Source organism: Pezoporus occidentalis, unplaced genomic scaffold (assembly GCF_034315485.1).
Source record: "Pezoporus occidentalis ecotype Australia unplaced genomic scaffold, CSIRO_AGI_Poc_V1 ctg38, whole genome shotgun sequence".
NCBI lineage: Eukaryota > Metazoa > Chordata > Aves > Psittaciformes > Psittacidae > Pezoporus > Pezoporus occidentalis.
In genome coordinates, this window is record NW_026915702.1 from 6,501,012 (window position 1) to 6,514,281 (window position 13,270).

At 38.1% G+C, this 13,270-nt stretch overlaps 1 protein-coding gene across 1 annotated transcript in view; it reads left to right on the plus strand.

The window, feature by feature from the left end:
• The window catches only part of FAM185A (family with sequence similarity 185 member A), a 37,956-nt gene that overhangs the window by 1,913 nt on the left and 22,773 nt on the right, over positions 1-13,270 (plus strand). The window contains exons 2-4 of the mRNA XM_062632049.1: positions 2,230-2,339; positions 6,536-6,628; positions 11,567-11,705. Of these exons, the coding sequence (XP_062488033.1) occupies positions 2,230-2,339; positions 6,536-6,628; positions 11,567-11,705 (342 nt within the window). The remainder of the gene's footprint in view (positions 1-2,229; positions 2,340-6,535; positions 6,629-11,566; positions 11,706-13,270) is intronic.

Here is a 13,270-nt window from a genome sequence, read left to right on the forward strand (position 1 = left end):
CCAGACTGGTCTGTACCTGTTTCTTATCTGGATGGGGGTTGCATCTTCTGCTGATAGTGGCTTCCTTGTCTTCCACTTTGTACTGGCCTCAGGGCCTCCCTTCACCTAACTAAGCAACAGTTCAAGAGAAGTTCGGTCATTTGGGGCTTGTGGCCTAAGGCTTCAGCAATTTTACTCATGCTAAGCAAAGCTACTCAGACACAGAGTTAAAAGAATTCAGCAGACTTAATTTACAGCACCATGCCTCCAGTTAGCCCACTGTCCTGTCTCCAGCCAGCATAAACAGATGCTCAGGGAAGAGTAAGAACAGGACAAACATAAGTGATATTTCATCTTGGGTTTTTCTTGGCTGTCAGCTGTTTTCAGCTCATCGGATTTTCTGAGCCTAATACAGCTCAGCACCTCAGTGGATCTCTATATCTAGTGTCCACTCAAGTAAACAGTTTCATGATGAGAGCTTCCTGGCAAACTCCATTCCTCTTGGCAGTTTGTTCCACAAGGCATATACCATCCATCCATTCAAGTATCCATTCAAGGATAGATACCACTCAGATGTTTTTGGTCTGATGAAACTGTGTAGGCTTTACCAACATAAAACCTTGTGAAGTTGGCCATTAAGCCTCTGATGATAGCCACCAGTCCTCTTTGCCAGGTTTTGCATTTTTACATGCCTCAAAGTGTATCTTAGCTTACTTAAATGTAAGAAACATATTGTTTGATTAATGTCTCGGTCACATTATCTCTCTTGAAAGTCTTCCATGAAGAGGCTAAGAATATAGTTTCTGCAAATAAAACAACTTTCCAGAAAACATGCTTATCCAGTCCACCTGTTCTAGCCCTCTTAGGGAATTGTTACCTTCTAACACAGTCTGCATCCTTCTTTAAATTTAACCTCTTATCTTACTGTGGTAATAAGGCTTCACTTTAGCAGCAGAAATGAATGTGTTTTAGCTCTGCCTCTTGGATTCTCCTGGCTTGTCAGGTGGCAAAACTTCCCTTTGTTGTTAATTGGAGCTCTCAGTCTCTCATCTTCATGGTCTGCAAACTGCTGCTGTCAAGGTTCCAGCATCTGTCCTGAGCAGCTGTGTGACAGTATTGATCTTCAGCCTCCGATGTGTCATGGGTCTGCCTTGGGGAATCTTGTTGGCATATACATTGGCAGATAGTAGAAGTGAAAGAAAGACTCACAGGTGCTTAAATGAAGGTTTCTTTGACAGACAATCTCCTTTTCTTCAGAGAGTAAAAGGCTCACTGTCTGTTAGTCCTTCAGTTACATGTCTTTCAGCAAACACTTTTCTTCTTTCTGCCTTGTATCCTTAGAAGAGCAAACCCACTTGTTTTCTCTCCTGCCTTCACTTTGTGCCAGTTGTTACAGTGGTCATTACTATAAATGATTACTAATATAGTCAGAATCCCCAGACTGCACATTCTCAAACTTCTTCCTTGTTCTTTAAACTTAGGGGTGATCCTGAGTGGCAGAAAAATGCTTTTGCTTCTCCTGTGTGAAGCACTATGAGCCCATAAATTATTCACTTGGTAAGAGTTATCTACAGGACCTAGTGCCTTGGTTTTGTGAGTGCCTATGAACAGTAATAAGGTAAGCTGATTCAGACTAGAGGCAAACATGCATCTTCATTCCAGGGAAAGTCGGGCCTTCCAGAAGCCTAGGGAAGAATGACACATGCAAACACTTCTATACCTGGTTTTGTGTTAGACTGCTTGCTAGTTGAAGCAGTGTAGGTCTAAAATCAGACCTATGTATTTGTGCTGTTGAATCTTATTACTCTGTGTGGCCTCAAATAACTTGCCAACCTTTCCACCCCAAACCCCATGTCAGGATATCAAAATGTCTCTGCAGAGTTGCTAATAAAATTGGTGACTGGGGTATGAGGTGGAGTTTGGGAGTAGGTTAATAAGGAAAAGAAAACTACACTGAAGGACCACACCCTGCTGATTCCTTGCCAGAGGTTACAATCACTATGCTGCCTTGTTTTCTCTTCAAGGTAGATGGATATACACAGGCTTATAAAATTTTCAGTGTTGATTGTTCATCGTGACTAGTCATGCAATTGAAACTGTGTGGCCAAGCCTCACAAGAAGGTTCTTTAGTAACAAAGAACCTCCTTTTTTCCCCTACTATTTATAGTTGCTATATAAAATAATCAAGTACTGTGTTAAATAGATTTGGTTATTCTCATTCTGTTGCTAATAAAACTCTTTTAATTCTAGACTTGGATATCAAAACATCAGGGACTGGCTGCGTGAGGATTCAGAAACTAGAATGTGATAACTGCAAAATAGAAACGGAGAAGGGGACTAGTGTCCTGCAGTCAATAAAGGTACAAAGAACCCTCCCACACTCCATGCTTTAAGAGGGATCATGGGTGGAATATAGTACCTAAACTTAAATACCAGTTCTGGAGATAAGTACTCTGATATTTCTCAGTGTTACTCTGTGTATAGCACCTCACCTTTATTTATTGCATACAATTACAACACAAAGTTACTAACACAAAATAATGTGCAATCAGAAGTCCAGATACCATTGGTGATAGCCAAAGCCAGCAGAAACAGTGACAGCAGTAAGCCTAATCTTTGTCCCCCTGCCTCTCAACAAAAAAAGAAGACAGACTGGGATTTCCTGTCTAGCTGCATACTTTGCAGTATGTGATTTATTTTTTGTGTGTGTTTTTGGTGTTTGTTTTTTTTTTTTAATAATTCTGATATGTAAGTGCTATTAACAAACCCTAGGTTAATTTTCAATCAGAAGTTATACATTCTGTCCAAAATACCTGGCTGGATTTTATCTGATAAATACTGTACATGTCATGGTCATGACCTTGTTTTTTCAGTCTTTAAGACTTAAGCTTTGCTGACATAGGCTTTTGTAGGAATAATCAAAGTATATCTAGACTTAGGTGCTGTTTGGAATCGAATTTAATAATTAGGATTGCACTTGCAGGAGTGGGCATAAACTTAAAAAAAAAAGGCGCTTTTCAAATAGTATAGTTCCTAAGTTTAATTTTTTTTTTTGAGATATGAAAAATCTTTACACATTTTCTTTACCGTGGTGTAAAAGATGATTTTATAGCATGCATATGCGAAACTGAATTTAAAGGAGATCGAATATACGAGAAAGCTAGGTTTACTCCATCTTCAGTGAACTATAAATAACTTGGAACTTCCAGATTCTGTATAACTGACCATTTTACTCTTAAAAAGGTAACTGAAATCTAACAAGAAGTTAATAGTACTGTATGTATTACTGCTACCTAAAGCTGGTTAAAAATGGCTCTGTTATATAATAATAGCAAACAGCAGTACATGAGAAGCTACACAGTATGAGAAAACAAGGTAGTTTGGCCAGTAATAGTGACAGCATGCATCACAATTGTCAAGATTTATTTGGGGGGGGGGGGTGCGTCATAGAAAAAGAGGATTTTGAGGAAAGATAAGTAATTTTGTGGGCATCTTTTCTCATAAACAGTGTGAGATATGAATAATGTTGAGTTTTAAAAATGAAAAAGTTCTATTTTCCTTGAGACTTCAAATAGCGATGAAACAATAAACTGAAAAAAAGCCTGCAAAGTCACCAGTCCGGGGCTTTTGAGATCAATTCCTCTGTAGTACTCCACTGGAGGAGCTTGGTGTTGCTTTTTTACCTCTGTCAGTTTTGAGCTTTCCTCAGTTCAGAAAAATGTCAGGAAAACTACAAGCGTAAAAGACGACCCTTCTCCTGTGCATGCACCTCAATGTGTCCACTTTGCTGGTGACCACAGAAGGCTTCTTTGTTCCCTTTGGCCTCAGATGACAGGAATGGCCTGGTCCCAGAAAGCAAAACAAAGCTTTCGTAGATTAGAAGGCTTTGGCTTTTTTTAACCCAATTAGTTACCCTGAATATTCTTTTAGGTTAGGAGTATTACAATATCTCTCAGCCATGCAACCAACTTTTAGTCTCATGTTATTAAGCACTATAGTTCTAGTAAAGCAACTGTAACTCATTTCTTCTAATATGGGTTCAAGAATTATACTCTGTATTATCAGAGAAGCAGAATTATTAACCCTTGGTTTAGTGGTTTGTTTGTTGTTGTTTTTTTTTTTCCCAAAGCTGCTGATAATCTTACTGACTAGATTCCATAATGCAGCACAAAAGCTTATTTTTCCTTAGGGAGTGCGCTTACTGAGCAAACTGAAGTGATACTGCCCTCCCCTGGACGCGTTAAAGAGCTGTTTAATGTTGCTCTGCTGTCATGCTATCCGCAAACGTCATTGACTAGCAAAGCAGGAGACTTTATTGTGGGGAGCAATAGGTCGTTGATCAGTGACTTGAATAGTCCCCACATGACCAGTTTTTTTTTATTTAAAGCACACAGGCAAACAGCTTCACAGCTGCTGATTCTTTTACCTTGCCACAAAGTTGTTTGTGTAACTTGTAATTAAAAACTTGATTTTGGAGTATGGCGTCCTTACAAAAGACCTAAAAAACTGACATCCACTTTCCTTAATCATGCATGCTAGCAATATAACAGAAAAGATGAGTATCCTGTATGAGTTTTTTAATGGATTTTTGACTGGTGCTTTTGGTGGGATAGGCATTATCTAGCCAGTGAGATTTGTTGAGGGTTGTTCTATTGAGATCTTTTTGGTGGTGCTTGTTTTGTAATTGGCTAAAGCCCTGTTTACCCTATCCTTTCCAAGTCTGCAGGTCAATTGATTCCAAAAAAGGGCTAGAACTTCTAGGTCTTCTTCAGAGTATTAATTAATCCCGAATTCTTTTTTGAGAAGGCAGTGCTGCTGCTTCTTAATTTTTAATCCTGCTTTTTATTACAGTCCATCAGCTTAGCAGTGACATTGGGACCAAGGAGATCCTTGCATTTCGTTTCTATGTTCAGTGGTTACTTCCAGCTTCCTGACTGTGCCAGTGATGACAAGAATTCCAGGTGTCTTCCACACAATCAGTGGAAGACCTGCAATGCTTCCTCACCAGACACCATGTCTGAGCATGATTTGTTAAAATCCTGTACCACCGTCCTTTCTTTCTTTGAACTGAACAAACTCTTCTGTTTTTCTTTTAACATCTTTGACTTCCTTGGCAGCCTTTTACCTCTTCCTTACTCAGACCTTTTCATGTTGCTAGGAGAAACCCTGTGACAACTTAGTGTTCCTTACTTTCAGTGAGTGGAATATTCACTTTTAATGAAAAAGCTATTTGATCATTATAACTTGCATCCTCTCAGCAAATCCTGCTGTCTGTTAGGTGTCTTGATGCCTGCCTCTGAAAGCTTGTGAGGTTCATGGTTTTGTTTTGGGGTTTATTTTTGTGTGTGTGTTTTGGGTTGTTTGTTTTTTTTAAGAGATATGCATAGTCTAATAATTCAGGGGGGGGAGGGAAGTTGAGACATCTGTATCTTATCAGAACTTTTTTGTCCCAAAAACTATATAGAAAAAAAAATCCTTTTATTAAAAAAAAAGGAAAGAAAAATTGAGGAAATAAGTGTGTATGTCATGGTTTTATTTTGCTTAACTGTCAGTGGCTATACTGATAAGTCACTGCTCTACATTAATTCATATGTTATGAATTCCCATATTTTCCTGGTGTTATGTGCTTGGAGGATTTGTTCTTTAACCATTGTTACGATAATGTGCCAGATGAAACTGCCTTGAAAGAACTGTGCTGTCTGACTGAGGCATCTAATTTAACTTTATCGTTTTTTTACTCTATATGGAGAGAATCATCTATTATTTGTACAGAAGCTTAACTACACAGCTGAGTTATTTGCAACCTTTAAAAAGTCTGAAGCACTGCTGAAGTCTAGTTGGGGCATTGCATTTTACTCTGAAGACCTGTTTGGACTGTGAAAACCTTGAGATTGTAATGCAGATGTATGCCAAATACCTAATTTGAATTAGTATCTGGAATGAAACACCAGGATCTGGTTCTACTTGCAGGCCTAGGGTTTGCACTGGTATGCACACATAGAGGTTTATGGTTTTACATACTACTCCAAGCATAAGTAGTTTTACGGTATGTTTGTATATCATTGTCCTATAGAATTTTGTGAAATTTCAGGTCAATGGAAGGCTTCAGTTTGTAAGTTCAGTTCTCACTGCCAGCTTGTTCCTCTTGTGCGTCAGCACTGGGTATGTACATTACCTTGGTTTCTGGATGGAGCATAAATGAAAAACAAAGTTTTCACTTTCGTTGCCTGCTGCTTTATATACTGAGTGAATGTTTTTCTAGTTATAAAAACCCAAACCAACCACCCAGAAAAACCACTTGTATTGAGAGTAAAAGGTTCCTCAGCATCCTTCTTTCCCTTGTGTTTCTGGTTATACAGAAAGGTGATTGGCTTTCAGTTTGACTACACTGGAAATAATCAAACACATTTGGCGATAACTTGAGGAGAAGGCTTCACAGTAAAATGGAGTGTGTGATCCAAGGTGATTATTGTGGTACAGCTTGAAAACCAAGATAATCAAGATAGAATCTTGTTATGATTATCCTAACCATAGGATTTTTGAACTTTTTTTCCAGAGCCATAAAATAGATATACGGACAAACGGTGGCAAAGTAATTGGTCTTGGAACACTTTATGGAAATACAGATATTCATGCAACAGAGAAGGGTGTAAGTAAGATGTAAAACTTTCTCTTTGGCTTATTGAGCTTCTCTGCATAATGACTAAATTTTGAAGAATGTGCTGAAGGATGTGTAATGACCCTCACTGTCTGATTGTCATTTCACTGTTAACTGACAGTTGTCTAATTATACTATCTTATGCTTAATTTGGAATAGTGAACAGGCTGCACAGAAAGAGTAGTAAGAAGCATGTGATCATTCCATCAGCCCAGAGGCGTTGCTAGCTGATACAGCTCATTAGCTTTAATTCTGTAACCCTCACAACACTCTTAAACATTTTATGTGGCTGATATCTAGACATCTGGATTCTGCAGTAGCCCCATTAATTTATTTTAGTGTCTCGTTAATAGTGGCTCAATATTTGTCCATGCTGTAAACTTCCAGCATTATATGATTGTAAGAACGGGAGAGTAGAAGGTTTTGTATCTTTCTTTGTAGTTGAGGAAATAAAATCACATGTAATCTTGTTATGAGGTGCAGTGAGAAGAATGAACAGGAAAAGTTCTGTAGAGAAGTAGCTGGCTTTTTTCAGCAGATGGCAGTATGAGACAAATGTCATATTACTCTAATCTCAGTTTGCTTCTTGGAATAAATAGTCAATTCTCTATTATTTAAAATTATGTAGAACTGGGCTCCCTTACATAATACTACAGGTCTCATATCCAGTCTGGTTTTTAGGCTCAACTTGAATTTTTAAGCGTTGTAATGTCTATGCAACTGGTTGCATCAGGATTATTACGTCTGAGCCAGTATTATATGAATGTGTGGAGCCAAGTCAAATCTAGAAGTAGCTTAGATGCATGCAGTACTCTCTCAGAATCAATAGGTATCCTTAAACCCAGCAACTCTGGGAAGAATTGGAAAGAATGCAGGTAGCTTTCCCTAGCCAAGGATAGAATTGAGACCAAGCTGTTAAGTTCTAGGAGTCCAAAACAGCCTCTGTGAAGTGCTGTTTGGCACTGTTTTATGTAGATTGTGTTCTGAGATCATATATTCTGAGATCATATGACATAGAGCCAGCTGTGAGCTGTTCTTAAGGTCCTGCTGTAAACTAAGCAACTTGCCATTGGATTTTCCAAGAACTGTTAATGTTTCATTACCTGCATTTTTGTAGTGGGTGCTAGCCCATGTTTTATGTACAAAGGAGCTAGAGACTGTTGTACCTGTACTGTCGTTGGGGGTTGTTTAGCCTGGAGAAAAGGAGGCTCAGGGGAGACGTTATTGCTCTCTACAACAGTCTGAAAGGAGGTTGTAGTGAGAATGGTATCTAACTTTTTCCTAAGTAATGAGTAATAGGATGAGAGGAAATGGCCTCAAGTTGTTTAGATTGGATGTTAGGAATTCTTCATCTAGAAGGTTGTCAAGCATTGGAACAGGCTGCCTAGGGAAGTGATTGAGTCACCATCCCTGAAGGTATGTGAAAGACTTGTAGATGTGGTACTCTAGGTACATCTAGGAGATGGTTTAGTGCTGGGTTAATGGTTGGACTTAATGGTCTTAATCATTTAGGCTGGAAAAGACCATTCTATAATTGATATATTTTCATAAACATTATTGCATCCCAGCAAGACCTCCCACCATAGAGTGGGTAAGGCCTCACTGTGGTATGACCTGATGATGCCGTAATTGGATTAATCAGTTCTAATTCATTGGCAGTTCCGTTGGGACTATTAGTAGTTAGTGGAGTTAGGATCTGTCCTAAGCCATTAACAGCCACAGGGAGTAGAATAGGGCAGAGGTAGTCTACACTGTTCTGGATGTATCCTCCATCTTCCCAGAAAGGATTTCTGTTGGAAGGATCTGAAAACTGGCATCCTTGCTTTTTACCAGTGAATAAGACTGAATGATTCCTGTGGAGTTATGCTGCTCACACATATTGGGATGATAGTGGTCTTTAGAGTTGTGCTGTTAGTCATTTGTCCCAAAGTAGTTTGTTACTCCAGTGCAGTGCATAGCGTTCATTTCAAATAGCATCTCACTGGAGTTGATAAAAACAAGTGGATGGTAGAAAAATAATTAGATCTGCATTTACATGAAAATACTTCATGAGAATGAAAAATATAGTTATTTTGCTCTGAGTCTTTACATGCTGTTGTTGTTTTGAAACAATAAAACAGACTTCATGCAGATTGAGTTGTGCTTCTTTGTGATCATAAGTACAAATATTGCTAGAATTCACTCTTAGAGTTGTAAAGTTTTAGTAACTTCAGTGAAATAAATCATTTTAACAAGAATTTACAGCTGTGGAACAATCTTTTGGCTTATGTTGTTCAACTTCCTAATAACAAACTGCTGTATAGTTAGGAAGGACAGAGTGAGATTTCTTTTCTCAATTGACCACTCATGTTAACAGTCAATCAACCTTACATCTCCTGTGTGTGTTTGTATGAGATGTTTCTTAAACCAGTTGTAGTCATCATTATGTAATTATGACTGTCAGCATTTCCAGCCCCCTCCTGAAGGTGGGGAGGGAAAGGATGTGGTAAAAGGCACTAAGCACTTGGGAAACAGAATATTTTTAAGGGAGAAAATGGGGAAGGCACTAGTAAAATATTTGAGCAAGGATAGCACAAAAAGGAAGGCCAAGAAGAGGAATATGTGGGGAAGATGATGTTTGTGTCTTAGTTAAACATAGCAAGATGTGTTCAGGTGCAAACCCAAACATTCTCAGTCTGATTTATGAAGATAGACTGACACTTTAAAGGGTAAGAAACTGGAACTTAAGCATGTGGTCAGTCTCAGTAACTACAATCTCCCAAGGCTCTACCCTCAAGGGGAGGAATTTTTCCAGAAAACCTAGTGGTTCAGTGGACAAAAATAATCAAATTTGTTTTACTGGGGAATCATTAGCTAATCTGTGCCACAGGGACTTTTCTATAGTGCTTATTTAACAGAGCCAAACAGCTATGTTCTGCCAAAAATTCATAAAAGTTTAAGAATTTGGGGTTGAAAACATAGTCTCAGTAAAAAATAATCCCATTTTTTTTTACACTTTTCCTATCTAGGATACTTTTTTAGTTTTATACTTGAGCAGTCCAACTCCCCTACCTTATTTCAGTTATTCTGAAACAAATCTTCATTGTATTGGTGGTTGGTTTTGCTTTATTTTTTTATAGTATGTATGTAAATTATTGTAAGTTAATGTGTCTTGTTACATTCTTGGAGACCTACTTGATGGTGTAACGTCAACTTTTCCTGTAATTTTCTTTACTAATTGATTTTCTTTACTGTAAGGGTGGTGAGGCACCGAAATGGGCTTCCCAGGGAAGCTGTGAATGCTCCATCCCTGGCGATGTTCAAAGCTGGATTGGACAGAGCCTTGGGTGACATGGTTTAATGTGAGGTGTCCCTGCCCATGGCAGAGAGATGATCTTAAGGTCCTTTCCAACCCTAACTATTCTATGATCACGTCCTGAGACAGTAGTCCAGTCAGTATTCTTACGTGAGAAGATGGTGTAAAGCTCAGTATGCATGGATTGGTATGGTCACAGTGTAATTTGACTGACATACAGTCCATACTAAACCAGCCTCTTTGGCTCACTTTTTGGGGCACAGTACAGCATGGATTTTGTGAAACACTAGTTGCTGTTTGTCAGAATACCTCATACTTAATCCATAGCTTATTCTTTATGTAATAAAACACCAGAAGGGTCAGCAGACTTTTGTATGAACTTTTTTTCCACAAGATGACAATGCTAAAATGAAGTGGATTGAAAGTGTTAAGTATGAACTGTTGAATGATTGCATCGTAAATCACATTTAACTGGGGAATAATACGAGTTCAATTCATAAGGTAGCTGCATAATCATGTAATTTCCTCTGTTTTTTTCAGATAGGTTGTCACATGACTAGTTACTGGCAGACAGATGAAAGCGTAGAATCATAGAATGGTTAGGGTTGGAAAGGACCTTCAGATCATCTAGTTCCACCCCCCCCTGTCATGGGCAGGGATGTCTCGCACTAGACCATGTCACGCAAGGCTCTATCTAACCTGGCCTTGAACACTGACAGAGATGAAGCGTTTGCCACGTCTTTGGGCAACCTGTTCAAGTGCCTCACTCCCCTTGCAGTAAACAACTTCTTCCTTATATCTAACCTGACCTTCCCCTGTTTTAGTTTAAACCCATTACACCATGTCCTATCATTACAATTCCTGAGAGTCCCTCTCTGGCATCCTTGTAGGCCCCTTCAGATACTGGAAGGCTGCCATGAGGTCTCGATGCATTTATCACCTTTTATTTTCCAAATCTGTCCATAATGCAACTTTTCAAATCTTATACTTCATCTCCATTTCTATTGAAAAGAAGTCAAAATGGATATCTATCCCTCATTTTCAAGGCTTTGTATAGCTTAAGGCTTAAGTCCAAGAATAGAGGCCTGAGTAACTGAGATAATATGAGCAACTATACTGAGGAAAACTGCAGCTGTGGCTTTTTTTGCAAACCTTCACCAAAGCTATGTCTATAAAGTGACCTAGTTAAAAATCTGTGTAAATTGCTCTATGTAACAAAGACAGTGGATGTTTCAGTATGTGGTGACAGAAAACCGATTATCAAAGCTTTAAGCATCATAATGCTGCATGAATGTTATGTCTTCATTATTACAGCTAATCTGTTTGTTTACTTCTAAAAATTAAGTGTTTTTTCTTAAAAATAGATCACTTTGTGTCTGTTTGGGTTCTTCACCTGTATGACTTACGTAGTAATTCATTGGAATGTTGTAATGAATCATTAACTTTCTGGTCAGAGCTCTTGGTTGTAAAGGTGTTTTGTTTTGCCTTGTGTAGCTTTTAACTGAGAACATGACTGTTCTGAGCTAACAACTGCTTTCCATTTGTTTTGCCTCTAAATACTATTACTTCCCTATGCCTTTTCAAACTGTGATGCCAGGTTTTCCATTATGTTTATTTAAGTTTATTTCTCTTAGAGTGTGAATATAGAGAAGCTGCAGGGGACATCCATCAACATATCTACTGAAGATGGGCTGCTGAAAACTAAGTATCTCTATGCAGAATCATCACGTCTGTCTTCAGTAGCTGGTGATATTCTGCTGGGAAGTATTCATGGTAAGAAGAAAATACTGAGCAAATTTGTCTGCTTTGAAGGTGTACATAATGTTCACTGTAACAAATGGACTAATACTATAGACTGTTACTAGATCAACTGTGCACAGTGTATGAACAAAACAGTTCTGTCTGTTAGGGACAGACTTGAAAATAACTAACTTATATATATAGTATGCTGCATTTATTTGTTTTTAAAACAACTTTGTAAGCATACTTATGAAATAGCAAAAAGTGTATTTTGTAGGAGAGAAACATAACACATACTAAGGATGTAAAACTATTTTAAAATTCAGCAATGAAAATTATACGTAGTAAAGAGGTTTTTCTTCCCCTCTCTCAGTCCTTTATTTTCTTCATAGAAGAAGTAGCTCTTACTGCATCTGCTAAGAAGTATGGTTGCATTTAGTTTTTAGCAGAAAATGGTCTCTGTCTCTGCTGGCGCGCTATACTAATAGAGTGGTGACAGTTTCTGTTCTGTGATTGGGAGTGTGAGGAAAGTCTCTAATCCATCCACCTTTTAAAGTTCTTCACCCAGAACTAAAACTAACTTGATAATCTTTTATTTAAACAGCACTCAAGGTTAGAAGCTGGTGTGGTTTTCTAGTTTAACAAAGTTCCCACTGAATTCTGCCTGTGCTGTAGTGTGGGTTTGGTGATTTAACATCAAGTAAAACAAACTGGGGGATGTAGAATAGAATCATAGAATAGTTAGGGTTGGAAAGGACTCCAAGATCATCTAGTTCCAACCCCCTGCCATGGGCAGGGACATCTCACACTAAACCAGGTCACCCAATGTGACAAACGAGTGTAACAATGTACAAAGAGTGAAAATTACTGGGGTCAGTCAGAGTTCCAGATTTACAACTTTATGCCTTAGAAGCAATTTGCTGCAATTTTGTAGCAGTTTTGTGTTGTCATCTTGAGAAATGACTCTTCCTTAAAGGAGCAAGTCCTTTGTCCATTTATAGTAAATTTAAGAATTGTTTCTAAACCTGTTAGGTAAAGTTCACTTCAGCATGCATAGGTAGAAATAACTTCTTATGTTATTGGATTTTTTTAACATGTAGTCTGTATTGTTACATGTACTTCTGTCTCAGCTATTTTGGTTTGGTTTTTATAACTTCAAACCCATATAATGATGTTGCTTACTGATCAGTGTGTGGGCATGGTCATGCCCCTGTGCACAGCCAAAAGCTTATTTTGACAAAAATGATTAACTGCTGTAGTTGGTGACTTCCTTAGTAATGCCTCATTGTCATCTAGCTGAAGAACAATATGAAAACAAATAGAATTGTGTCCAAATTACACAGACGTTTCTTATGTCACTTCAGGATTATTTTTATGAGCTCTCTATGAAATGGGTCTGGAACACCTAATGTTATTTTAGCTGTTTCTTTTCAAAACAATTGCGCACTAACATTAGCTTGGCTCTTCTATCTTTCCAGAGAAAATATCCTGCAAAACATGCTCCTCAGTCATGTTTTAATAGTAAAAGCAAATACTTTTAAAGTATTTTAAATTATTATATTACATATATATATGCACACAAATGCATAAATACTGAT